The sequence below is a fragment of the Poecilia reticulata genome, chromosome 6, assembly GCF_904066995.2.
Source record: "Poecilia reticulata chromosome 6, P_reticulata-male-v2, whole genome shotgun sequence".
NCBI lineage: Eukaryota > Metazoa > Chordata > Actinopteri > Cyprinodontiformes > Poeciliidae > Poecilia > Poecilia reticulata.
The window spans coordinates 25,418,782-25,443,932 of NC_088835.1; the positions used below are offsets into that span (position 1 = coordinate 25,418,782).

At 37.7% G+C, this 25,151-nt stretch overlaps 1 protein-coding gene across 2 annotated transcripts; it reads left to right on the forward strand.

Moving 5' to 3' along the window:
• The first annotated feature begins 2,571 nt into the window (after positions 1-2,571).
• LOC103466477 (plakophilin-3-like) lies at positions 2,572-25,072 on the forward strand. Of its 2 annotated transcripts, XM_008412064.3 has the most exons (14): positions 2,572-2,681; positions 6,733-6,910; positions 14,467-14,558; positions 15,064-15,836; positions 16,615-16,738; positions 17,880-18,084; positions 20,351-20,549; positions 21,645-21,762; positions 21,843-21,992; positions 22,090-22,275; positions 22,362-22,500; positions 22,907-23,099; positions 23,238-23,325; positions 24,271-25,072. In XM_008412064.3, the coding sequence occupies exons 1-14, from the start codon at positions 2,679-2,681 to the stop codon at positions 24,307-24,309; spliced, it is 2,487 nt and encodes an 828-aa protein (XP_008410286.2). In that variant the 5' UTR covers positions 2,572-2,678; the 3' UTR covers positions 24,310-25,072. The 2 variants fall into 2 exon arrangements, with proteins under 2 accessions (XP_008410286.2, XP_008410285.2); XM_008412063.3 differs by lacking the exon at positions 2,572-2,681 and having other exon boundaries at positions 6,570-6,910.
• The last annotated feature ends 79 nt before the right edge of the window (positions 25,073-25,151 follow it).

The following is a 25,151-nucleotide window of genomic DNA, read 5'->3' on the forward strand; positions in this document are numbered from 1 at the left end:
CAGCACTCGTGAATCATGAAACGAACTTTATAGTGTCTGAATAAGAGCAGCGACAGGCAACCAGGTTCCAGTTTTTTTTTTTTTTTTGTGCAAAGTTGTGAAATCCTCTGTTTTGGGTGGATTGATTCCACCCAAATGATGATGTGGGCGTTATCAAAAGCAACAGTTACTCACATGGGCCGGTATCGTGACACTACCGAATGATGAAGAGTACAGGATTGAATCAGAAATGTGATTTTTATATTCTAAGAAAAAATGTCATTTGTTAGATCAACACAGACTTAAAAAAAAATTTGACCTCTGTTTCAGAAGTTCAAAGTTCAAGTAGCTCAGTTTTTAGCTTAGCAGTTTTACAGAGGATTTTTCAACTTTTTCACCCATTGTGAATATAGACAAACTCTATTTTTATTATTGTTACTTGTAAGTCTAGATTTTCACTGACAAATGAAAATCTTTAAATAGCACATCACAAAGTATTAGTTCTTACTTCTTATGTTTATCTTAAAGAGCAGAAACCTCCAGCAACTTTTACTCAAAAGCAAATCTTTGTTTATTCAACCTGACTAAATAAACCCATAGCCTATTTTTAGTGCTCAGAATAAATTTAGAATATCTTCTGGGCCAAGAAAATAGAAAATGACACTAAATATTATGAAATCTTTTCAAAAGTCAGTCTACTTTATGTAATATTATGTGTTTAGTTTATTGCAGAGCAGGTGAAAAAAAAAAAAAGAATCACAATAAATAATTCTGTTTTTTTTTTTTTTATTCAAAAATAATTGTGTATCTCTTGAGTACTTTTTGGTCTGAAACAACACAAAATAGAGTAAAAGTCTGAAGTGGTAGAAAAGTGAAATATGGTTTATTAATGTTTTGTGGGAAAAAAATTGTAAACACACCCATTTACTTTGATATCCCCGAATAAAATCCAGTAGTAATTGCATCAAGTAGTTACATCATGACTAACCAGAGCCCACCTGTGTGTCATTTAATCTCACTATAAACACACATATCTTGTAAAAGCCTCTGAAATCAAAAAGGGCAACAATCCAACGCTTGGCTGACCTTATTGCTTACAGCGCACGCTGAATACAGAGCAGTGCTTAGTGGCTGTAAAAGTTTTAAAACTGGAGTGAAGAGTAAAATGACTCGACACATTCAGCCAGATCTACGCTGAAATGGTTTAGACATGTATAAATGGTGTAGTCAAAGTCCAGAGCTGCAGTCCTCTCCAACCTACATGAGAGCTTGAGCTATTTTGCAAAGAAGAATGTATAAAGATTTCTAGGTAATTCAGGGGGAACATGCCACACTTTACAGATAGTGCTTTGAAAAATATGTCTTAAAAAAACACAAATCTTTTATTTTCATTTTATGATTATCTACCTTGTATTGGTAGGTCACCAGCAAAAAAAAAAAAAAAAAAAAACATTGAAGTCTGTGTTTGAAACATGATTATTATGAAAAGTTCCAGCAACATGAATGCGTTTGTCATACACTGGACATGGTCTGTTCATTTGATGACAGTGTCATGTATTACAAAGCAAAGATTTGTCACGTTTTTTGAAATATGAGTTTTTAGAAGAACAAAAAAACATGAAGGAGGAAAAGAAAACGTTAGAGCAAATAAAAGAAAGGCTTACTTGTTATTCTATCAGATTAAGTTCCAATTAATCATAAAGCACTTGATAGGTTCACAATAGACAGCTTACTCGTACTTCTGTGTTCTGCAATTATTGTATTAGGTTTGTCATCTGCTGACAAACTATTCATGTCGGTTCTTGAATTACAGAATGTCTGATCAGACCAGGTGCTCTGAGTAAGGACTCCTGGCTGCAGCACTGAAAACTGATGAAAACTGATTGTGATTGTGTGCAAAGCTAAGTGTGGAACTGCCTAAATGGTCTCTAAAGTCTACAACTGAACGTGACACAGTTTGGGATCCTTCATATCAAGGTCGGGTCGCCATCTGTAAGCCTTTATAACAGATACCATCAGATAAATGATGCCTTCAGGGTAATTGTTTCTCTCAGTATCTGTGTGTTTTTGCAGCTCTCTGATAACTTCAGCTCAGTTTTATGTGAAAGGAAAGCTTTCACATAAAGCTTTCCTTTATGCACACAGCAAGCAGAAGGTGATTTTCTCATGGCGTTACTCTCCTGATTCTGACAAATGTACCTGGTTTGAGTCACATTTTGGACTCTATTCACAAATCGTCACGGTTTGGTATTCAGTAGAACTTCTGCTCTGAGTATTTACCGCCCTGAGTGAGTCACCACCATAGAGGAAACAAGTAATCATGAAAAATCTGCTTCCCTACCCAAAAAACAAAAACAAAACGACTGATAAGTTCTGTTCTGGCAAAGTTTCATATTCCTGTTTGATAGAGATTGATGTTATGAGATCGAGCGCAGCAGCGTAAGTGAAAGAGCGTTATCTGTCTTCGTGTCTCTCTGCTCATCGTCGTCATTGCTCAGACGGCGTGGCTCGCTCCTCTTCTTTTTCAACACACCCCATGGTGTCAAACCTGTCTGTGACTCATCTTTTTGTGCTTCTGCATAGGATAGTTAATTAAAATGAGGGCGTTAACATAGTTACTGTTACTTTTAATACTCTGACACCCACAAAATCAGATCAGTCCAGGTGAAAGTCAGAGGAGAACGTCTCACTCACAGGTCATGGTAAGTCTAAATTTTGACAGAAGAGTTTGAAGCTAACAGTTTTTCCCTCCTTGCAGGTTTGGATACGAGGCCTAAGCTTGACTTGTATGCATTTGCTTCTTATTGTTGAGCCTTTAAGCTGCTTTTTGCTAATTGCTTGTGCATATATAGTTATGTTCAACAAATTAGAACATTACTGAGAAGTTAATTTATTTCAGTATTTCATTGGGTGAACTATATTATGTGGATTTATTTTGCACTGATTGATGTTTTCAGGAGTCATGAGGACATGTGAGCATTTTGATGATAATTTTCCATTTGCTACACAGCATTTAAAGTGAGAATATTACATCAGACTAATAAATACATTTCACATAAAGATGATGTTGATTGAGAAGGACCGTGAGCAATTTTGCTCCCTTAGGTCAGACTGACCTGCTTTGAGAAAACAACTGAAAGCAGAACAACATCTTGGTTGGTTGGGGTTCCTGCTTTAAATTTATTTATTTATTTATTTGTCCAAGTGTATATATGTTAAATAAATACCTCAAGTTACAATGGAAACAAATCAATTAGAATCAATACGAAGATGTATTAATCAGAAAAAAATGTATTTGCGTTTACTCAATTTTGTATTTTCAATACCTGTAACTCAAAAATTGCCATTCAGACACAGACATACAGAAACCAACAGCATGTGAGCGGTACAAAATGTACCACTCACATGCTGTTGCATTAGAGGCAATAACTCTTGTTGCTATGTTCAAATTAAACAAAACAAATAAATCCAAGGTGTGGCTTGGGCTTAATGATAGAGTGCTACAGTGCCACACCTTGTAACAGCCTTTCAGCAAAAACTGGGGATTGACAGTTTGCAAAAAAAAAAAAAAAAAAGAGTGGGGGAGGGAAAGAAAATGAAAGGAACATAATAGTTTTATTAAACTTCGTTTTCAGGTACAATTTTATTACTGCAGCGCAATACAAATGAGTAATATGTGAATGGAACATTGAAAATCTATAAATCAAGGGAAAAAAAGCGAGCAGATCAGTTTACCATTCCCCGTAGATTAAAGTTCGCCTGTCGCTGTTAACATGGCGTCTGTTCTTCACGGTTTTATTTGACTTCTTCCTGATTTAGTTTTTTTTTTAAATCCTTTCATATAGATCTTCAAAAGAGCTCTCTGTGTGTAGAGTTATTGTGAAACAAGGCTGTGACAACATATGTACAAATATTACAGCACAGAAGAAAGTCATTTAGCTGCATTCACAAAGTACAACAGATACAAAGTACAGCAGTTTGAATTTAAGTCTTGAATGGACATCTCTCCTCATGCCGTGAGGTAAACCTTAACCTAAGTGGACATCAATCAGACCTGTTTATCTTGTAAAGTGGTTGAGAGGACCTTTGTGGTGAGCTGATGCAATGTAAATAAACTACGCACAATTGAATTGAATGGATCAAATGCGACAGACCGAAACTTTCACTGAGAATACACATTGTTTAATTTTAAGATGAGTGAAGACTCATTTTTAAATTGTTGAAATGAAAACAAATTTGAATCAAAATCTATGAAATTATCTAAGCGTCTCAAGGCCCTTTGCAGGACAAACAGGGCAGATCTCCAGACAACAACAAAAAAAAATCATAAGATCAAATCATACACACAGATTTGAATTTAATACCGATCCCAGTTTTAATATGCTGTCAAATTCAGTTTATTATACCAACAGGTGAATTAGTTTCTCTCTTTACTGAGTATATTTACAATAGAAAATATAATAATGTTTTGGTAACTTTGAATTAAATTCCCAATTATGTTTCATAATTACTGAATCTATAATACAAAATCTATAATTGTTGGAGTAGATGCAAACTCTCCTTTTTTACTTACCTTTGAGAGCAAAAAATGCTTCCTGACAAAATGTCTTACTATGTAGAGTAGCGGGCTGCACAGTGGCGTAGTTGGTAGAGCTGTTGCCTTGCAGCAAGAAGGTTCTGGGTTCAATTCCCGGTCTTCCTGCATGGAGTTTGCATGTTCTCCCTGTGCATATGTGGATTTTCTCCAGGTACTCCAGTTTCCTCCCACAGTCCAAAAACATGACTGTCAGGTTAATTGGTCTGTCTAAATTGTCCCTAGGTGTGAGTGTGAGTGTGTGTGTGTGCATGGTTGTGTGTCTCTGTGTTGCCCTGCGACAGACTGGCGACCTGTCCAGGGTGAAAATGGATGGATGTAGAGTAGCTTATTATATTACTCATTTTTAATCAAAAGCATTGGCTTCTTTGACACTCCTTTGTCTTTGTTTACCTTTGTAAGGGTTTTAACAAAAGCTCTTTAAGCTCACATCTCACAGGCTCAATGTAAACTTGTCTTTAACTGATCTTAATGTTATCAAGTAGCTTGTTACAAGTCAGTTTCTTAAAGGAGGATGTGAACTATGACGTGAATCTACACTTTGATGTTTTCAGCCAAATGTCTGCTTTGAGGCAAAATCTCACAGAAAACATCAGACAGTTTTAAAGTAAAATCTGTCATTCTTATTCTTAGCCTTATTGTTAGCATAAACTGGCAGGTCTAAAAATAAATAACTAAAATACATTAAAGCGCTGTAAGGTAGATAATTTGATGTTCACCTAAACAAAATGTCGAAGGTTTTCTTAAAGCTAGAAATAAATATCATACATGATATAATTCTTTATATGCTGCTTAACAATAAAAATCCATAAAACCTTGTCAGTATATAATTCCTGCTTTAAATCTAGTTCATTAAAATAAAGCAATAACTTAATCCCAGAAAGCAGCAAGATGTTTATGAAAGAATCGCCACTCATTTAGTAATTAGAAAATCACTTTTTTAGTAAACAGTTTTTATTATATGAATTAATAAAATAGTAAAGCTGCTGAAATTCTGCTGTGGCTTATTAAGATACTTATATTTGCCTTTTGTTAGTTTCCTTCGTTATTGTGTTCCAGTTCGTAACATATTTTTGCAATGTTTATTGCTTGTTACATAATTGGTCACTGTATTCTTTTTTTATGATGTGAAGCACTTTGAACTGCATTGTTGCTGAAATGTGCAAATAAACTTGACTTAACCATCTTTTTACAACTTTATGAAACTTTATGCAGGTTTTCCTGTCAGAAAGTTATCAGATATTGAGTAACAATTATAATAAAGACTAAATATATATATATATATATTCCTAGCAGAATTAGATTTAAAGTATTAAAAAAATAGAAACAATGTAATATAAAACTGTATTCAAGAAAGAGTAGGATTACTTCAACGTTCTGTTACTTAAGTAAAAGTAAAAGTAAAACGTAGCAATGGAAGAAATTGCTAAAGTTACAGTACTTGATGAAAATGAAGCTATTTGTGCTAATTCTGGTATTTTAAACACCAAAATGTAAATGAAAATTCAGGAAGAATAAATACTTTTAAAACATATTTTCAATAGAATACCTATAAAACTAAAACTTACAGTAGATAATGTATTAGAACATGGTTGCAGTGACAATATGGTGTCTTCACTTTATCTCCTAATGGTTTAAATAACATTAGAATAGCAACGCGTGTGTACGAAAATGTACGTGTGTTTCTCTCATGCCTTTTTCGTTAAAATAGTTACTCGCAGTGAGTAGAGTCTCCAGAAAGTTTACTGAGGTCAGAGTAGTGATATTTCATAACGTTTTATCTCGGTAAAAGTAAAAAAAATCAAGTTGTATAAAAAAGAAGAGAAAATGGAGGAAAAAAAAAGGTTAAGCATTTTTGTCTGATAAGCGCTATGTTAGGGGATTTGAGTCAGCTGCTTATCTAGACGCGGTCCAGAGCTCACCTGTGAGTCAGGTGTCTGGTTTCTGCGTGGCTCCACCCCCCGCAACCAAGCGGGTCTTGGAGTTTGTCTGCCTCCAGAAGCGCAGTTGTGTTGTCCGTGGACCGGGCGGACAGAGTTTGTCCTCAGCAGGGAACATCACAGTCGCGCCTTTTCGTTCTGGACTCTGTCTCTCTCTCTCTTGACTCTGTCGCCATGAGCATGTTGACATCGGAGAACGCTTTTCTTTCTTCCTTACAGCCACACACCTTATCAACCACGTATGCTCTCCCGTCGGACAACCAACTCGGGAATGGGAGCGCCATGTCGGACAGCGCCGTGCGAGCGCGGCGTGTCCAGGAGCAGATTAAGATGAAAATGGCCGAGAAGGGCACACTTCCGCGTCAGAATGGAAAGGCCTCCCAATACGCAATGTCAGGTAAAAACATTCATAAGTTTAAGAGGAAGTACCACTTATTTCCAAAGAAACAAGTAAAATAGATTTAAATATATATATTTTCTTAGCTGGCAGGTGTTGGACTTAAACAGAAAAGTCACAGATGCAAAGCACAGGTGTTGGAATCGTTATCTGACCACAGACGTGAATTTATGACCAATAGGTGTTATCTGTCTGTGACGTTGAACTTTGAGCTCCCATAAGACAATATATAAAGGATAGGAGACGTAAGTCATATATCTATATATAAGTCGTAAAAGTTGTTGAGGGAGGATATATGATATTGCAAAAGCTGGACAATGGTTTGCTTTGTTTAGGTGAAACATCTCTACCTCCCCACAGCTGAGTTCTTTGTCACACTGAATGAGTTTATTCAAGAGGCTGTAGGCAAGATCATTACATCAGAACAGACATAAAATATACTCAGCGGATGAGGAAACCACATTGCAATGAATTTTATTAAATAACCACAAGTTTCTATGGAAGAGCAAAACTGCCAAAAATAGATAAAAGTTGATTCAATAGGAGTGTAAGAAGTTAAGTATCCAGAAGTACATCAATAAGTAACAAAAGTAATCAAGAGTGGAACCCACAGCTTTCTAGTTACTCCACCCACTGTTGCAGTCAATCCTAGAGAAATACAGCATTTTAGTACCAAAACTCAGATCTTAACACTGGGGGTGATGTCAGAACTGAGTTGAGTGTGTTCTAGTTATAAGTTAGGAAACCAGTGGGATTGGATAACTGTTGTGGTCATTAATTACTATCAGAAAGACAAGCCTCTAATGTACTTTTCATACTAAAGGAAATGGAGATTGTACATAAGCTTTGATGTCACTGGTTTTAATGAGGCAAATAAATAGTTCGGCATTAAATGCCTGAAGCATTTGTGTATTAGCCATATTGGATTTTAAAGTAAGACCTTGGAGACTTTCAACTTTCACATGGTGATGTATTTCAATTCAAAATGACTTTATTTAAAGGGAAATTCAATTTTGTTGTAACTCATGTTATCCAAGTAAATTTCAAAGAGTTGTTATGGTTGGTGATGCTGCAGGCATGAAGGATCTCCCATAGCAGATGAATCTGAAGAGGCTGACTCTGTCGCTGTTTGACAGTCTAATAGTTCTGACATTTTAATAGTTACATTTTTGGACAGCATAGACAATATTTCACAGCATGACCTGGATGACACCATCAGGTTTTGTCAAGCACTGCTAATCCACCTCATTTGCCTTTGCCCCTCCTCTTTAAAGCTCCGTCTGGCTGTCTGGTTAGAAAGCTGGGCAGAGCGATGTTGCAGCTGGGGATATGATCCTCTAAGCTTCCTATTCAACTCCTTTGTCATTTGGGGTTGCAGTTATAATGATTTCCCAAAAACACAATGCCTCAGACAAAAGAAGTTAATTAGAACTAGAATAATTTCTAGTTAATTTAGTTTAATTAGTTTAATTTAGTTTAGTTTAATTAGCTAGTTCTAATTTATTGTAATTAGAAATTATCTTCAGTTAATAATACCTGGAACGCCATTAAGTGAAACATGTTCGTCACTTTTTTTGTTTTCATGTTTTTCTTGGGGACGATTTTCACTTCTGATACAGATGCTGAAAAAAAAAAGTACTGAATTGACTTTTGAACACAGACATAAATGTGTTGAATTTACTGCACAGCACAATGCACACTTAAATACACAAACGGCTTCCCACGATTGGTCAAACACTTAAAAACAGCACAACTTTAATTTGTTCAGTCAGTGTGACTAAATGGTTCAGAAAGTACAATCTGAAATTCTAAATATAATGTAAGATAAATATAAGCAAAAGCACAAAGCATAGAATTAGACTGAATAGATCTGCCATTATAGATCTGGTACATTGTCACCGATTCCCAATCTAGAACTTTTTTTCACTAACGAGGCCAGTACGGATATTAATGTTGGTGCATCTCTAGTTTTTCTGCTTGTCTTATTTTGCTATGCAAATAAAATTGCCTTGCTACTAGATATTGCAATATCAAAAATCAGTTAAGAAGTATTCACATTTTCTTACATTATTAAACATGTTCAGTTCAGTATTTTCAGTAAGATTTAGCACATCCACCTCTAAAACTACAAATATGGTCTGCAACGCTGATGAATAAAGCACGAAAGCATGACAATCAACATGATCAGCATAGTTAAATGAATTTATTTTATTCATCTGACATCCTCTTATGATGGTAAAACATCCCTTTGTACAGATTTGTAAGCTACAGCTTTGTGAATAAAAACTTAACAACCAAAAGTACCAGACAGATGTTTGGGGATCAAAGTCCCTACCACAAATAAACGGGCGTCTTTCGCTAATGATACATCTGTGACGCACTCTAAAAGTATGCTGTCCTTAGTTGCATGATGTGTCAGGTATGTGCAAGCAAAAGTTTGTACATTACAGGAAATCCAAAACAAAAATCCAGGACGATTGATGCGACTTCACCGACTCACGAAGTGCAAGGAGGGTCAAAAATGTGGCGAGGGAAAGACTTCAGTAAGACTTGAAGTGCTAAGAATCAACTTCGTTAGGGTCGTCCAATGACCCTGAGGTCGAGACAAAATGCACTGGTCTACTAAATTGACCCTCTCAACATGCATGCATTTATTTAAATGTTCATTTTAAAAAAATTCACTTGAAAATGATAGCGAATCATGGGATTAGAGAAAGCTGAGAAAGAGAATCTGAGAAAGATTTAGAGAAAGTCACCACTGAGAGACATTTTAATGTTTTTAGATGTATTTTTTTATTTTTGGCTTTTTACGTCAGTCTGGTAATTTTCTCCAAAAGCAAATTACTGTTTGACTGTTACAAAGGAATTTAACACATTAAAGAAGCAGCTATGTTTATTTGTTTTTTATTTGTAGATTTGACTTTACACCTTTCAGCCTGGAGTTGTTGAAAAAGCAATCTTTTTTTTTTGGTTGTCATGGATTTAAATCTGATAAATCTCTTGTGATTCATAAATACATTTAAAAATGACTCAAGTTGGTAAATATTGCAAAAGAGAGAGTGAGAGAGTGTGTCTGCTGTGCCAGGAAAGGTTTGTTTGTTTTTCCAGTTGGTCGGTGTTGCATTATAAATGATTTTTTTCTGATTTTTGGCAGTTTTAATACTCTGCATATTTTATGTTTAAGAAGATATTCTGCTGTTGTCAATAATAAAACAAAATAAAACTGTTTAGGAGGATGCATTGACTTTTTCGTATCTGGTTACTTGTAGGTTTAGAATTTAAATCTTATTTCTTTTTCTTTTGATTCAGGAAAGCCCATTGTATAATTCAGTACATTCTGAAAACGGATGCCTGCTTTGTGTGGGAGGAGTTTTTGATTGTTTTTTTTTTTTGTTTGCATGTTTTTTGCAGCATAGATGTTCCCGTTTGATTCAAGTTTGTTTTGGATCAGTCCTTTGGGGGAATTTCTTAATTTGTCCTGAAGCAGCAGCAGTTTTACAGTATGTCCTGTTTCTGCACTTGTACAAGTGGTTAATGTGTAACAGGCCTCAACAAGACCTGCTTTCATAAAGTTTCCTGATAGCAGTGCGAATGTGAGAAAGGGCATCAGCTTGGAGTTGACTTCCAGACATGAGGGTTGTTGTTAGAAACGCATGTTGTCAAAATATATGACTCGGGTAAAAGTTGCCTATCTAAGCGTTATTGCGAAATATTCCATCCCAGTGTGGGATTGGTTTCCAAGTGATTGTGAAAACCTCCAGAAGTGGCTTGAAAGGCTTCCTGAGCGCTTGGAGCTACCGTAGTTGGTGGTTGCACCACATTTGTTAATGTAATGCATTTATTGAACTGAATGTGTGTCAGGAAGTAGGATCGTGTGCCACCTGACCCTGGATACCTGCCTGTTGCGTCGAGACATTCCTTCATGTCTTGTGCGTCACTGTTCTCAGTCAACAAGCAGAGAACGAGCAGAACACCTTGACATTAGGTTTGTGCCGATGTGACCTCCAAACTCCAGGCTATTTGGATCCAGAAAGAGAGGCTTTTACTCACTCTACTGGTTTAAGCTTTTCTCAGGTGTCGGCTGTACCTGCCTCAACAGGCGAATATGCTGCTCCTGCTGTTTCTTACAAACTGAGCTGAAACAGACACATGACACGTCTCCCTAAATATTGTGGTGCTCTGTTTTTCTTAGCTAAAATATACCTCTTAACGACTGCCAGGGTAAATCATCCCTGACTTTTGCCTGGAGGCAAACATGCAGTCACACAATGTAACATTTTATCAGCTGTCGGCTGAAACCTCACCGAGCAGAGTAGTGCCATTTCAGTGGTTTGTGGCTTTAGAGAACTTGATAATGAATGCATAAGCGTTTGCAGATGGGAAAAACAAAAACACACAGAGGAATCTGGAAGGAATACCTCCCCTTCTGTGTCTTAAAGCAGCCGCAGCTGCGCATGTATTTCAGGGGACGTGTCTCAGCAGTGTTGCGTTTGGAATCCTAGCAAGTGATGTAAAGAAAAAGAGTAGGCGCTGAAGGTGATTCAGGGTGTGTTTTAGTGGGCCTGTAAAACACTGACGCTATCAGGTGTGCTGGGCGTTGTTGGGGTTGGGCTCGGGTCACGTCAGAGAACATGTCAGTCATCTCTCTCTCTACGGCAACTGGTTTTTTTAAGCGGTGTGCCTGGGGCCATGTCGGAGTCTCTCGCTAAGGCACATGAGAAGTGGAAAAGCAACAGCTTCTCAGGCATGAAGGAGGCCTGGTACAGTAACAACACAAGTGTTGTTTAAGGATAGGTGGAACTTAATGAACAAACTGGTTTGAGGTCACACTTAAGTTATTGTTGCACAAATCTGAATTTTGTTTGGGTTTTGATTTTCTGTTTGCGTTTAAGCCAATTTTGGTTAAATCAATTCAGTTTTCAAAGGGGCAGTATCATGCTAATTCGACGATTTTTGAGCTTTGCGTCATGTTAAAATGTTAATCCTTCATCAAAAACATACCTGGAGTGCCTGGGAGGACAGACTGCCGCCATTGAGGCAGGTTCCAAATGTCCAAGCTTCCAACACTTCAAACCCCGTACTCAGTTCCTATAGACTAGCCAGCAGTAATTGGTAAACTCCTGGTGGAACTGTGCATCTGCTGATCTCATTGTGCGAGCCACTTCTCAGTGCAATGCTGGTAAAACTGTTGTTAAAGGGTTAATAGAGGAGCGATGTTGTGAATTCTTGGAGGTAGAGTTTCAGAAAGAGCAAGAGTTTTTAAAAAACACAGGCCCAATTTCAAGGTGTTACATTTCATATTTGGTATGTATAACATTTTTATAACAGACGTTAACATTGTTACTTGATTGTGTTATAAAATGGCTTGGAAAATGCATAATGTTGCCCCTTTAAGAAGTGTTCAAATATTCAATTTAAACACTAAAATTATAATTAATTTTAGTAATTATATTTACTAAAACTGATGTTGGTATTTTACATTAGCAAATAGAATCGTTATTAGGGCTAGCTTTGATAAAACCGTGATCTCCACATATGTACCTTCTAAAAAAAAGCTGATTTTTATCTCAACTCTGAGATTTCCAAAATGCTGCCAACATTTCCAAATAAATGATGCTCCATGACAAGCAGAGACTGAAAGCTACAAGGAGATAAAACACAGCAAATGTAATGTACTCTCTGCTTTAAGTCATGCTCTCAATTTCTAAACATGTAGTCTTACATTTTACGAAGATAGTTAACTTTTTTAAACATTTCCGTTTATTCTGATGTAATTTTAAACACCTCACTGATATTGAAAATGGTTAACTTTAAATCTTCCTTTAGTAACAACTTCCACAATCAAAAGCCATTGTTGTGAGTGCAACGTGGCTGGACTTGCATTTAGCACATTAGCTTATCACAAAAAGAGTATTGTTACTCCTAAGTGACAACACCGGCACGGCTTCCTTTAGACGGGCTCTTTATTAAACACCGTGAAAACTATAAAAATAAAACACAAAGCTGTAGATGGATACATTTACAGACGGGTAACATGTGCTTTAGCAAAAGTTACTTCATGGCCGCCTGCCACTTCGAACGTCTTTAACAGATTAATTCTTCGTAGTCCACTCTAAATTAAAATATTATACAATTAAAACACCATACCTGATAAATTTACAAAATATGCCAAACATAATTACAAATACTCTGACAGCTACAGGAGACACGAGGCTGCTACACGTAGCTCGCTTCCGGGCTTCTGTTCGTTCTATTTACTCAAGTCTCGCAGCCTTTCACATGCATGCAAATCTCGCGATAACTTGCAACAAAAAAATAGTTCGAAAAAATATTTTAAAAAATTTAAGAATTATTTTAGTGACGCAAGTATTTTTAATTTTCCTGAAAACTTTCACTCTTAGAGACTCTTTAGAGCTAACTCCCAAAAAACAGATTTAGTTCCGTCATCTGTGACGGTACTAAATCTAGATATGTTGAAAACAAAGCATTTTATAGCATATCATAGTGCTGTTGTGAACTGATTTACAGTTGTGTAGCAAACTTGCAGGTATGCTTAGCATGCAGGGAACTGGTAATGGAAAAAAAAGTGCATATTCTGAGCTCATATCGAAGCAAATGAATAGTATTACAATTATTTAATGCATCATTTTACCTGAAAACAGAGATTTTTTTGGAGGGTCAGACTGAAATATTTTGAAAACTACAAACCATCACAAATGTCTGTGTTAATATTCATGTTCCCCTAAATCTCATGAACACCGATTACTATTCCTCTTTAAAAGCCTTTAGGTTTCTTTATGTCTTTGTGATGGACCTTAGAACCTGTGTGAAAGAGGTCCAGTGAACATGATACAGACATTTAATATCCCTTCTGGGAGAAATTACAGATTTGTGTCCTGAATTGTCCTCCCTTCACTCTTATTTTAGCATTATTCTCATCAAAATGAATGAAAGGGTGCAAAATTGACTCTGGCGTATGACCAAACGTGACACCAATCTTTTCTTTTTTCTTTTCTTTTCTTTTTTTAGCCAGAGTAAACAAATAAAAAAACTGTGTTATTTCTTCAGCTACACCAACTGTTCATTTAGCCTCCTTCTATTGGGAATGTTTAGCAACATATCTACTATTTTTTACAGTCTAATGTGAAACAGGAGCTAAACATTCGATCATAGTCTGTGCACTCAAACATGCTGTGGTCTTTGTGCATCAGATGGAAGATTGTTCCCAGTAACTGGAGATGTTAAACTTGGCCAGGTCCTGCAAAGTCTCTGTGCAATCAGACATCCGTGCAACACAATACATGCCATTTAAACTGCAATGACTTTGATGCAAATTGCTGCATAAAACACAATGGCACAACACAAATGTTGTGTTATGATTTTACATGTTTGCAAAAGTAGGATGTGTATTTTTGTTCCACAATTTGTTTTAAAAAAATGTTTCCACTTCAATCCGTTGAGCACAAAAAAGTGCTGTTTTGAAGATTTTGAAAGATGGAATCAGAAAGTATTTGTTGACATTATTCATTAAATTCTTTTCTTCATTTTTTATTTAGACTACGGCGGTTCATCAACAATGAAATACAGCAACTACAGCCCAAGTTACAGTTCCAAGTCTTCCTACATGTACTCGGGCTCAAAAACCCTGGTGAGTACAGCAGCATTTTCACAAATTGATCAGCACACATTGCACTGAAATGTTTGGAGGATCGTCTAATGCACCATAAAACTGGATGCATGAGAGAAATAAACTTGCGTTGGCAAGATGGGTCAAGAAGGATTGAGCATGTGTGATATTTCACAGTGAACCGTGATCAGATTACCTCTGAGTTTTCAAGTCTGCCCTCTAAATTCTTCTGTTTTGGTGCAACCTCTAGTGAAACACTGATGTTTTGAGCTGTGAGTGTGACAGACCTGACGTGGCATTTTAAACATCTGAATGAGATCTGGAATTGAAGACAACAAGCTCAGAGGGCAGGAATGTTGTTTCCAGTTGAAACACATTCCTGCAGTCAAGTTTAGAAACCATTTTATTTTTAAAAAAAAAAGTACTCTGATCCAATTAACTCATGCACACTCTTCACCAGAAACTGCAGATCAACTCTGTAAGCATATCAAACTGTGGTAACATTCTCTCTTTTCCTTATGCTCAGGGTCCTCGTGTGTCCGCCAGGACAGAATTCAGCAGCCGGTCCGCAGCCCCAGACATAACCCAGTTTCAGCGGATGAGTGTGGGTGTGGGTGGAGGTGGAGGTGGAGGTGGAGGTTTTTACCGGGAAGAAATGCACAGTGGTGGTTTCCAAGGGACCATCAGACAGAACCAAATGGATCGAGACGACATGTCTGTGCATTCACTGCGAAACCCGGCGTGGATGATAGACAACAGCGATGCTGGAAGCCTGATCTCCGAGCGAGATGGCACCTTTGACCAGCAGTATTCCCAGAGTGGAATGAACGGCTACGACACCCAATTAAGACAAGGAGGAAGCACCATGAGTTATCAGACTGTGCTGGCTCCTGGGTTCCAGACCCAGGAGCCAGCACTCAGCACTGGGCGCCGAAGTTTAAGTGGCACTCTATCCCGTAGTGGTGGTCTGGGAGGAGGAGGGACAGAGATTATCCAACAGCAGTCCTTTAAAGGCCCAGCCCACCGCACCATCAACAGGATTGCAAACCGTAACCGGATGAGTGTGACCTCCATGTCTGGGTCCCGGATGACCTCAAGTTCCGGCAACATTGGAGCAGGAGGAGACAGAATGGATAGTGGGTTTTTAATGTCCGTGAAATCTGGTTCCCACGGGAACCTCTCTCAGCAACGCCAAGGTGGCCTGATGCGATCCACGTCTATGAGAAGTGTTCAGAGCGTGGGCGGGGGCATGGATATCTATGGCCAGGCAGATTTTGAAGACAATCCCCGCTTTGAAGGGTAAGAATCTTGGAAAGTATCCATTATTGTATTATCAAAGCCCCTGTGCATATCAATTGTTTCTATCATGCTTTGAAATTGTACTGTACATACCAGCTCATGTCTGCAAAATTTCTTACTGCCAAAATTCCATTAACTGCAATGACCCAAAATGTCTGACCACAATTGTACAGGAAAAGTCCCAGAAATCGTGTTTAAAAAAAAAAACCCAAAGTATTCCAATTTAAAAAAACAAGAAGTAACTCGGTCTCTTTACATTCATAAGGGAAAATATACTTTTGGTAATTATCCTGCAATAAATTCTTAGCAATTGACTAATTATGCGAGTCATAAATGTAACCAGTTCAATGTGGAGATTTTCAAGAATGAAATTTTTCTCAGGTACTTTTTAGAAGCCAAGACATTGGCGGAAAGTAAATGGCAGGGTGAGGTCTTTCATTCATTCATTCATTTATTCATTCATTCAGATGACTCTTATGTGATGATTACTGATAGTGATGTACAAACACGGTGTTGTAACATGCAGCACATTAACAGGAGTGTGCATTTCCTAAGAGATGCGGATTGGGAGGCGGCTCTATAGTGGCAAGACGGGTTTGGGTTTAGGGTGTGGCTGCTTGGTTCAGATTCACACAGCCTCGTTTTTTTTTTTTTTAAAGGAATTTGTCCAACTGAAATTTTTGTCCAAATTACTTTTCCAAATTCTCTGTTTTGTTCTAGCTAGAGTTGAATACAGGGTGAAATTTTCTCTGTTTCAGTTCATTTGTACATTTTGCAGGATCCACAGCTTGGATGTACCCACTGCAATTTCATACCTGAGAGGGGACGACACAGGGTTGCACGCCTTGGGTTCAGCGTACCTTCAGCATATTTGCTACAATGAGAAGTCATCAAAAGAAGAGGTATTTTGCAAATACGGCACTTGTGTTTAGAATGCGCTTTCTTCTCCGCATTCCTTCAACTGAGAAACTTGGTCATGAAAATTGTTTTTCTCGCAGCGATGACAACCCTTGACGGATAGCTTCCCCATTTGAGGTTGCTGTAAAGATCCACATTACTGCTCCACAGTTTCCCTCTCATTCGTTGTGTTGCATAGTTGATCATCAGCATTTAAAAGGCCTAAACCCCACTGAATATAAAGCAAATAATTTAACCTCTGCCATAAGGAGATTGCTTCTAAATTTTCTAAACTGGCTAAAATACCTGATTAGTAGGCAGTGCAATACTTTCATACTATACCAGCTGCTGAGCAGTCAATGGTGATTAAACCTTTTGAGGCCAAAGACAAAGAAGGTGACAAGGAGTGTAAGCATAAAAAATATAATCAAAGAATTTTAGGAATTAAATGCTTTCTTAAAATTTGAAACACATTACAAACAAACCCTGCAGATACTCTTGCTTTGGAGAAAAGTTTTTTTTTTTTTCATGAGATCAACAACTCTTTCCTGCTGATTGTTAAAATGACTGGCAACAAAAAAAAAATTAGTACAGAAACCAGAACATTTGGAATTTATCTGCATGTCAGCTTTAAATGTTTATCTCCAACTCTAAGCCATGCTGTCTAAATGTGACAACAGCCAATTAGGATTAAAATTATGTTGGTTTTCCTGCACAACCCCAAGATTTTAAGTCCCTGCATCTAGTGACCCCTCCAAACATTTTCTGGGGCATTTGACACATTTAGAAGTTTATTTTGACGTTAATAGATGATTTTGTTTGTTTTTCACCTTATTACAGTTCTCTTCTGAGTTGCTTTTGTGTGAATAGAATAGGGTCGTTTCTGGACATTTTTATTGTGGTTCTGTATTGGAAAAGATTCATGACTGAAATATTTACCAATGTAGGAAGATTGTTTTTCTATTTTTTGTAAAAAATAAAAAAAAGAAAGAAAGAAAAGAAAAAAAACTAATCCTACTGCTTGAATTGTGCAACTCTGTGAACAGAGATTAAAAAGTGCTTAATTTAAAATAATCTATAGTAATAAAAACAAAATGATCTACAGAGCTGTTTGAATTGCTGAAACATTCTCTGTGTTTGTTCCAGGTGAAAGCGTTGGGTGGCACTGAGGATCTGGTGAGGCTGTTCAACAGTCCTGATCCTGAAGTTCGCCGTTATTCCACTGGCGCCGTGCGCAATTTGATCTTTCAACATGCTGATAATAAGCAGGACCTTATTGACTGCAATGGCATCGCGATGCTTAATGAGGCGCTTGTAATGGAAGACGATGAGCTTCACAAAAACATCACAGGTAAAATAATGAAGTCTGTTATAAAAGTTGGACCTACACCAACAGAGAGTTTGATAACATCCATTCTGGTGGATGTTCATAATTTTACTGACGATCAGAAAAGAAAAGAAAATGACATAAAGACATAAAGTTCTACATGTGACAATATTGCGAGATCGTGAAGTAAATGATGGACGTTATTTGTTTCGTTAGAATAAGTCAAGAGTGCAGCTGTACTTTAGAAAAAAAATGTTTTAGTTCAACAAATGCAGTAATTAGTTTCACAGATACACTTATTTCAGATAATGCATTAACGAGTGCTACACTCCTTGATGAAATGGGGCGAGGCCATTGGTCATGTGGAATTTGTTCAGTAGTGGGAGAGTGATGCAACGCAAGACTGTGGGAGTGCTTCACTGAAGCAGAGCAGCAATGTAGGCAGTACATGGTAGAGAAATCATTATGTAAAATATAAGACATAGGTAAATATTGCCATATTGCAGTATTGAAACTGAATATCAATATTGCCCCAGTATTGATATGGCACAGTGGCACAGTTGGTAGCACTGTTGCCTTGCAGCAAGAAGGTCCTGGGTTTGATTCCATAATTGGTTTCTCTAAATTGTCCTTAGGTGTGAGTGTGTGTGTGCATGGTTGTGTGTCCTGTCTGTGTCTGTGTTGCCCTGTGACAGACTGGCGACCTGTCCAGGGTGACCCCGCCTCTCGCTTGAAACGTTCGCTGGAGTTAGGCACCAGCACCCCCACTAGGGCCAAGGGTGTACAGAAAATGGATAGATAGATGGATGAATATTGCCCCAAATTTCCATGTCAGTGCACCCTAATAATTATTCTTTTGCAGCTTTGAAAATTTACCTGTATCAAAAGTCATCCTGGACAAGCTTTCCCTCCCCCCCCAGTTTAGTAAATGAACTCTGTTTGCACAGTTTTATTAATAGTTTCTGTGTCCATCTTTGGGACTGTTTTTAACACACAGGAACATATTCCAGTCGTGTGCATTTCACTCCCCTACCCATGTGTGGCTACTAGCACCATCTGAAGGAAGTTTGCTTTCCAGTTCATCCAATAAGCTCCTTGTAAACATCTGCTGCAGCGCTGTGGAGCAGCTCGCTGTTTGTTCTATGAATGGATAAGATCCAGGGAGGATGTCACATAAAAAGACTGTTGTATTCCATGCATAACCACAACTCAGTCCTGGAGCAACAAGTTAATCTTTGTCCGTCTTTGTTCAATAACACAAATCCAACCAGACACCCTAAATAAGTGCCTGCATAGTTAAGGAGCCATCCTGCTTTCAGATGTCTTATCTTACTGGCCAAAGAAAGTACAATAGTAATGAATGACCGTTCAAAGCCCGGTGTGTTAATCAGCTGTGAGTTCCCGCTCCGCACCCTCTATTTAAAGCATAAGATGGTTTCCACATGACTTCAACTAGTAAATTTACTCCACAAAAAAAAGTGAAAATCACAATTTTCTCAGAAATTTGTGGTTTTCATCTTTTTTTCTCCGTTTCTCCTCTGCCGACTTGTCCCCACATTTGCTGTGACACGTCACTCTACTGTTGTTAAATTGAACTAACTGCAATCTTGTTTACAAACTAGTTGCAGTTTTTAACGTAAAAAACGATCTCGCTTCCGAGTCTCAAAGCAGATTGGCTGCAAACTAGTTTTCAGGATGTGTATTCTTTGCTGTAGCCTTTGAAACTAATAATATGGAGAGGAAAAACGGAGGAAAGTGTGAAGTTGTGGAGGTGGTGTCATATCTATGGGCTTTGTGTATTTGACAACAGGGGAGAATGTGTGTGAGCCGCCCAGGCCTGTTGGTTCCTCATGAACAGGCCTGGGCGACTCCCTTTCTATGAATGACGGCCTTGTTACTTTTTTCTTTTATCAGTTCCACCCATGTCCAGAGTTCACTTTGAAGCTTTGGGAAAGCGATAAAGCAACTGTGCATGCTCACCTTATATTTGACTAGTTTACCAGAACTGTGCAGCTATAACCAAAAGCAAGCTTTTTAACATTTTTAATCGGAAAGCATAATATTTACCCTATATGGCCAGTTCAGAATACCTGTCATTTGTGAGGAACGCTTTCACTGCAGAATATAAAGCGTCTATATGTTAGCAGCCGTGAAGGACAGGGATGAACTAAAATGTGCCATTTGAGGCAAGACAAAGCCTCAAGCTTACTAAGATACGCTTAGTATCTTATGCATACATCTACTACCGGGTACAAAGAGGTGATTGAGTGTTGCTATTTTTTTCCTGCAGGTATTCTGTGGAATCTCTCAGCCAAAGACAATTTGAAGGACAATCTGAAGATGATCCTTCCTCGCCTCACCGAGAAAATCCTTGTCCCTCTCACTGCACAAGAGAGTGAAAAAGCAGAACAGATTAAACAAGACATAGGTATCCCCTCACATTGTTCCTCGGAGACAGAAATACTACTCAACACGTTGGGATGCTTGAGGTGAGAAAAGTGGATCAGTTCCTGAAAATGGTTTTCTTCGCACAAAGCTGTGAAATAGTTCATGAAAAATTTGAAAATGTTACTTTGTCACCTGAAGTTCATTGAAGTCTTTTGTCAGTTATTTTTACTTGCTTTCAGAGGAGCATGTGAATGTTTTCCATAAGTGCAGGTTGGGTTTAGTCGTAGAGAAAAAGATGAGTTTTTAAATTGCACCTTGATATTAAAAGCAGGGAAATGGCAATTTCACATCTTCTTCTGCGTTCCTTTTTATCTGCTAAAGAAAGTATTGTTGTGCTTGGCAGCTTGGCTTAACTTTGACATTATAATTTATAGAGGGCCTGCCTGACTGTCATGTTTGCTGCTTTCATCTATTATTATTTTCCTGTCTGATAGCTTTAGGAAGTCTTTTTAAAAAAAAGATTCGACTTTAGTGATGTGATGCTCACGAATAATTAGATTTTTTTCAACAGCTCTTTACCCTGAACAATTGAAAGCCGTTCTGTTTTTCCACGACTTTGTTGTCCTGTAATGACATGTGCACACTGCTGCAGCTACTTATTTAATTCAAAATTATATTTATTACATGGGTAAATACATGCAACAAAAGAAAGGAATGGGTGTATGAGTACATGATGGTTGCTCATCGTTTTTTATCAGGCATCAGACAGCAGACACACTATATTTTGTTTTGATATTGAGTATTTGAGATTTATTTTTTATATTATATTATATCCTATCCACATAATACATTAATTTAAAATGTCAACTTCAGCCATCCAACTCTGTTCAGGAGCTTCTGTAGACTCTGACGTCTGATCTGTTGCTTCAAACAGCAGGTCAAGTCAAACTCTCTTACTTTGACTCTGGATCAATATTTTCACTGCAAATGTGGAAAGAAACTACAATAATTTATTTACTACCATGTCAGGATGAGCAACTCCAGCCTCTGTAACCAGTTTTGTCTGAAATATCTCTAAAAAGTTCACTGTGGTTTGAACTGCACTTCTTTCTTTTAATCCGTCTTTTATCAAAGTGATGCCATAGGTGATTTTTAAAACGATACATCTCTTGACGTTAATCGCTTTGTGCTTTCAGGAACCTGAGCTCTGGCTCAGAAAAGGTCCGTAAAGAGGTGCGAGAAACAAAAGGGCTGGTGGAGTCTTTGGTGGGTTATATTCGTAGCACCCTGGATACTGGAAAGGTAGAAGAAAAGGTGGGAATGGAAGCAATTTTTCCTGTACAAGCAAAATCTATCTTTGTGCCCATATTGACTTGTTTGTGGTTGTGCTTAAGGGTGCTGAGAACACGATGTGCACCTTAAGGAACCTCTCATACCGAGTGTATGAAGAAATGCCTCCGTCTATGAAATCAAAAATGGATGGTACAACTTCCTCATCGAACACCGTCGGCTGCTTTTCACCGAATAGCAGCAAAATCATACAGGTCAGCAGTCGTCGGCTTTGATGACAGAGTGTGTATTATGGACAAGATATTTTTGTTGCACCCCTGACCTTCTTGTGTCCTTCTTTTTGATGAGCAGAAAAAGAGTGCCCAAAAATCCTTTTCACCTACTGAGCTAGCAAAATTTCCAAAAGGCATCGAGTGGCTGTGCCACCCTAAAATAGTACATTTGTACAATAGCGTGATTAAATCATGCGAAATTAATGCCGTCACACGAGAGGCGGCCATTGGAGCTCTGCAGAACATCACCAGTGGACAGGACCCGGTGGGTGACAAATTTAGTAGAACTTTGTAAAAAAGTAAAACCATTTTTCGCGTGTCATAATAAAACTTTATGTCTGTAATCTGCAGTGGGCTAAAAAGTTGTCCTGCTACATGGTGAACGACTACAAGATGCTGCCAAACCTGCTGGATCACTTGCGCTCAGAAAGGACCACTGAGCTACGTTCTCTCAGTGGCTTGTTGAGGAGCCTCTCCTCTCATGCTGACAGTCAGTCCGGCTTGTATTTATTTATTTTGTTGTTGTAAAGACATTTAAATGCCAAGAATTACAAGTTACCAATTTTTCTTGAATTAGCGTTTTTACAAGGTCAATGTGTAAACTCAAAGGAAGTGGGTTCTGTTTATTACAATCATTTTCTACTCAGATTTCCCACTCTTCAGATTTAAAACTCAATGTTTTATAACAAATTTAACCTGGATATTTTTAAGTTATCAAAAGGTTTATTCCTCATGAGACTGTAAGCAACTCTTGTACAAAATCAATCAAAATGTTTTAATGGGATATTAAATTTATGTTTTAAAAATGATTGCTTAGTTAATTAAACATTGGTTGTGAAAAACATTTTCCACCTACAATTGATTATTTAAAAATCCATACCTCTATTTTAATTCAGCTCTACCAGCACTAGATGGCGTGGTGAAGAAGCTACCAGAGGGCAACAATGACGTGCCTAATGTTGACGTTCTGGTCAACCTCTGTGGCGTTCTCAACAACATGGTGGCGCGCAGTTTCGACGCTGCCAAGAGACTCACTGAAAATTCAGGCTTGGAAAGACTGATGAACACGAAGACACTGGGGGACGAAGAGTATGTGACATGTTATCTTATCCTACATGTGCAATTTAAATTCATCCTATCTGAACTAGATGTCTACGCAGAATATCGCATCTGCGTAAACATCTTTCATTCATGTAATATGTTAACACTTGGTGAAATGTTTTCCAGTCCAGGCATGGTTGACGCGAGCAGAAGTGCACGCGTAGTACTTCGCAACATTTATAACTACAGGAAACTGCACAGGATTTTCAGACGGGTAAGAGACTTTGAAAATAACAAAAAATGTTCAAGCTCTGCATGACTGATGGCTTATTTGTGATCACTTGTTGCTGCCATTAGCTTAGAATGTTTGAAAGCAGTGATCCAACCTTCACGGCAAAATGTTTCAATTGTTCAAAAGTTTAAGGTGTTTAAGGTAAACATTCATTACAGTTTTATGAAAAAATTGTTGCCATAGACTATATATCATTAACAAAAAAAAAGGGCAACTAATACATAAATCACTTCTGAGCTGCTTCTGGTCAGGTTTTATGTCAGGTACACTTTTTTTTTGTTTGTTTTTTTAAAATTATGTTCACTCTTAATTTACCTTTTAACTTCATTCTCAACAAGTCCAAGCAGATATTTTCTGCAATAATCTCAGACTTCTACGAATGACTTCATCATGTTATTTGGTAAACATATTTTAGCAGCTTTTTGCCAAACGTCTCCTGTCCTTGAGCCAAGGCAGGAACAAAAAGTCAGAGTGCCACACCCTCATTCTTCCATCTGTGTGGCTCCTTCCCTGCTGCTTCCACATTAGTTGGATGGCACATGCTCAAAAGCTGTATAACTTGAGGCATCTCACACATTCACATGCTTATGCAAACACCCAGTCGAGCGGGACCTTGCGCTGGGCTGTACCCTGTGAATTTACTGCCTTCTGCAGGTTGCAGAGCGACACTCCCTAAGGGTGTGACCTCCAGCCTCTTGCTTAATGAACAAGTCCAGACAAAACAAAAATGTGTTCATATTTAAGACTTTGGTTTTTCCAGCACTGTGATCCGTGTTTAAAACATATGAAGAAAAGCAAGCCATTTTAATGTATCCCAAGTGTCCGGGACAAAATTAAGAAATCAAGTGCTCTTTTTGGAATAAATTACTGTTGTGTTGTTCACATTTAGAAAATGTCCCTAATGTTATTTCTGTCTTTGTGTTGCAGAAAGGTTATACGAAAAAAGACTTCTGTGATGATTCCTGAGATGCAGGATCTGAACCATTGGACAAACTGCTGTGTATTTTTACGAAACGGTCCATCAGAACAGCACAAGAACCGCCAAGGCAGCAGGATTATGATTGAACAGATATTGCCGGCACGCTAATTTGTGTAAACAGTTTGTATAGACTCTGAGGGATTTTATTCCAGTCATAGCAACATGCATTTAAACAAAATGGCTTAAAAACAAAAACGGTTGATGGGAAAACCTAGTGCACTCACTATAACAAGTTAGCTTTGTAAATAGTGCTTTTAATTTTAAAAACATATTAGATTGAATATTTTTGTTTCTACAAGTTAGCATCTAATCTTGTTTTATTTTGATGGAAATTAGAGACAAAAAAAATGGCTGTAAATATCTTATCTTTTGGGATCGTGCTTATGGATTTGCATGTTTTTACACTACAAATGAAAATCTATAAAAAAATGTGTAATCAGCTGGTGGAGTAGGAAATTGTGTGCAAAGTTTATGTATATTTTCAGTTGAGGACTTAAGTTTATAAATGAGATGAATGTTGCATATGAGCACCTTTGAGACTCGTTTCTTAGTAGACACAAAAACTTTAATTTTGTACATAATCTATTTTAGGGGAATAAACGGTAAGATATGATTTTTAAAGATTAATGCTCAGTGTAAGTGGTGTCAAGTATGTGGGGTTTTTCAGGAAACTTTTGTACGTTTGTGTGTTTCATACCATCACATGTATCATCCGATTTTAACTAATAAAAAGACACACTGGGAGAAAAAGTTGAGTGAGAATTTCTTATATATGCAGTTTGTCGAAACAAGCACTGAAGTGCTTAAGCGCTGGCCACACCCTGTTTAC

Coding starts and splice junctions, on each gene's coding strand:
- LOC103466477 (XM_008412063.3), top strand. CDS start 6,688: ATGAGCATGTTGACATCGGAGAACGCTTTTCTTTCTTCCTTACAGCCA. Junction 6,911..14,466: donor CTCCCAATACGCAATGTCAG/GTAAAAACATTC, acceptor TTTTTTATTTAG/ACTACGGCGGTTCATCAACA. Junction 23,326..24,270: donor TGCACAGGATTTTCAGACGG/GTAAGAGACTTT, acceptor TTTGTGTTGCAG/AAAGGTTATACGAAAAAAGA.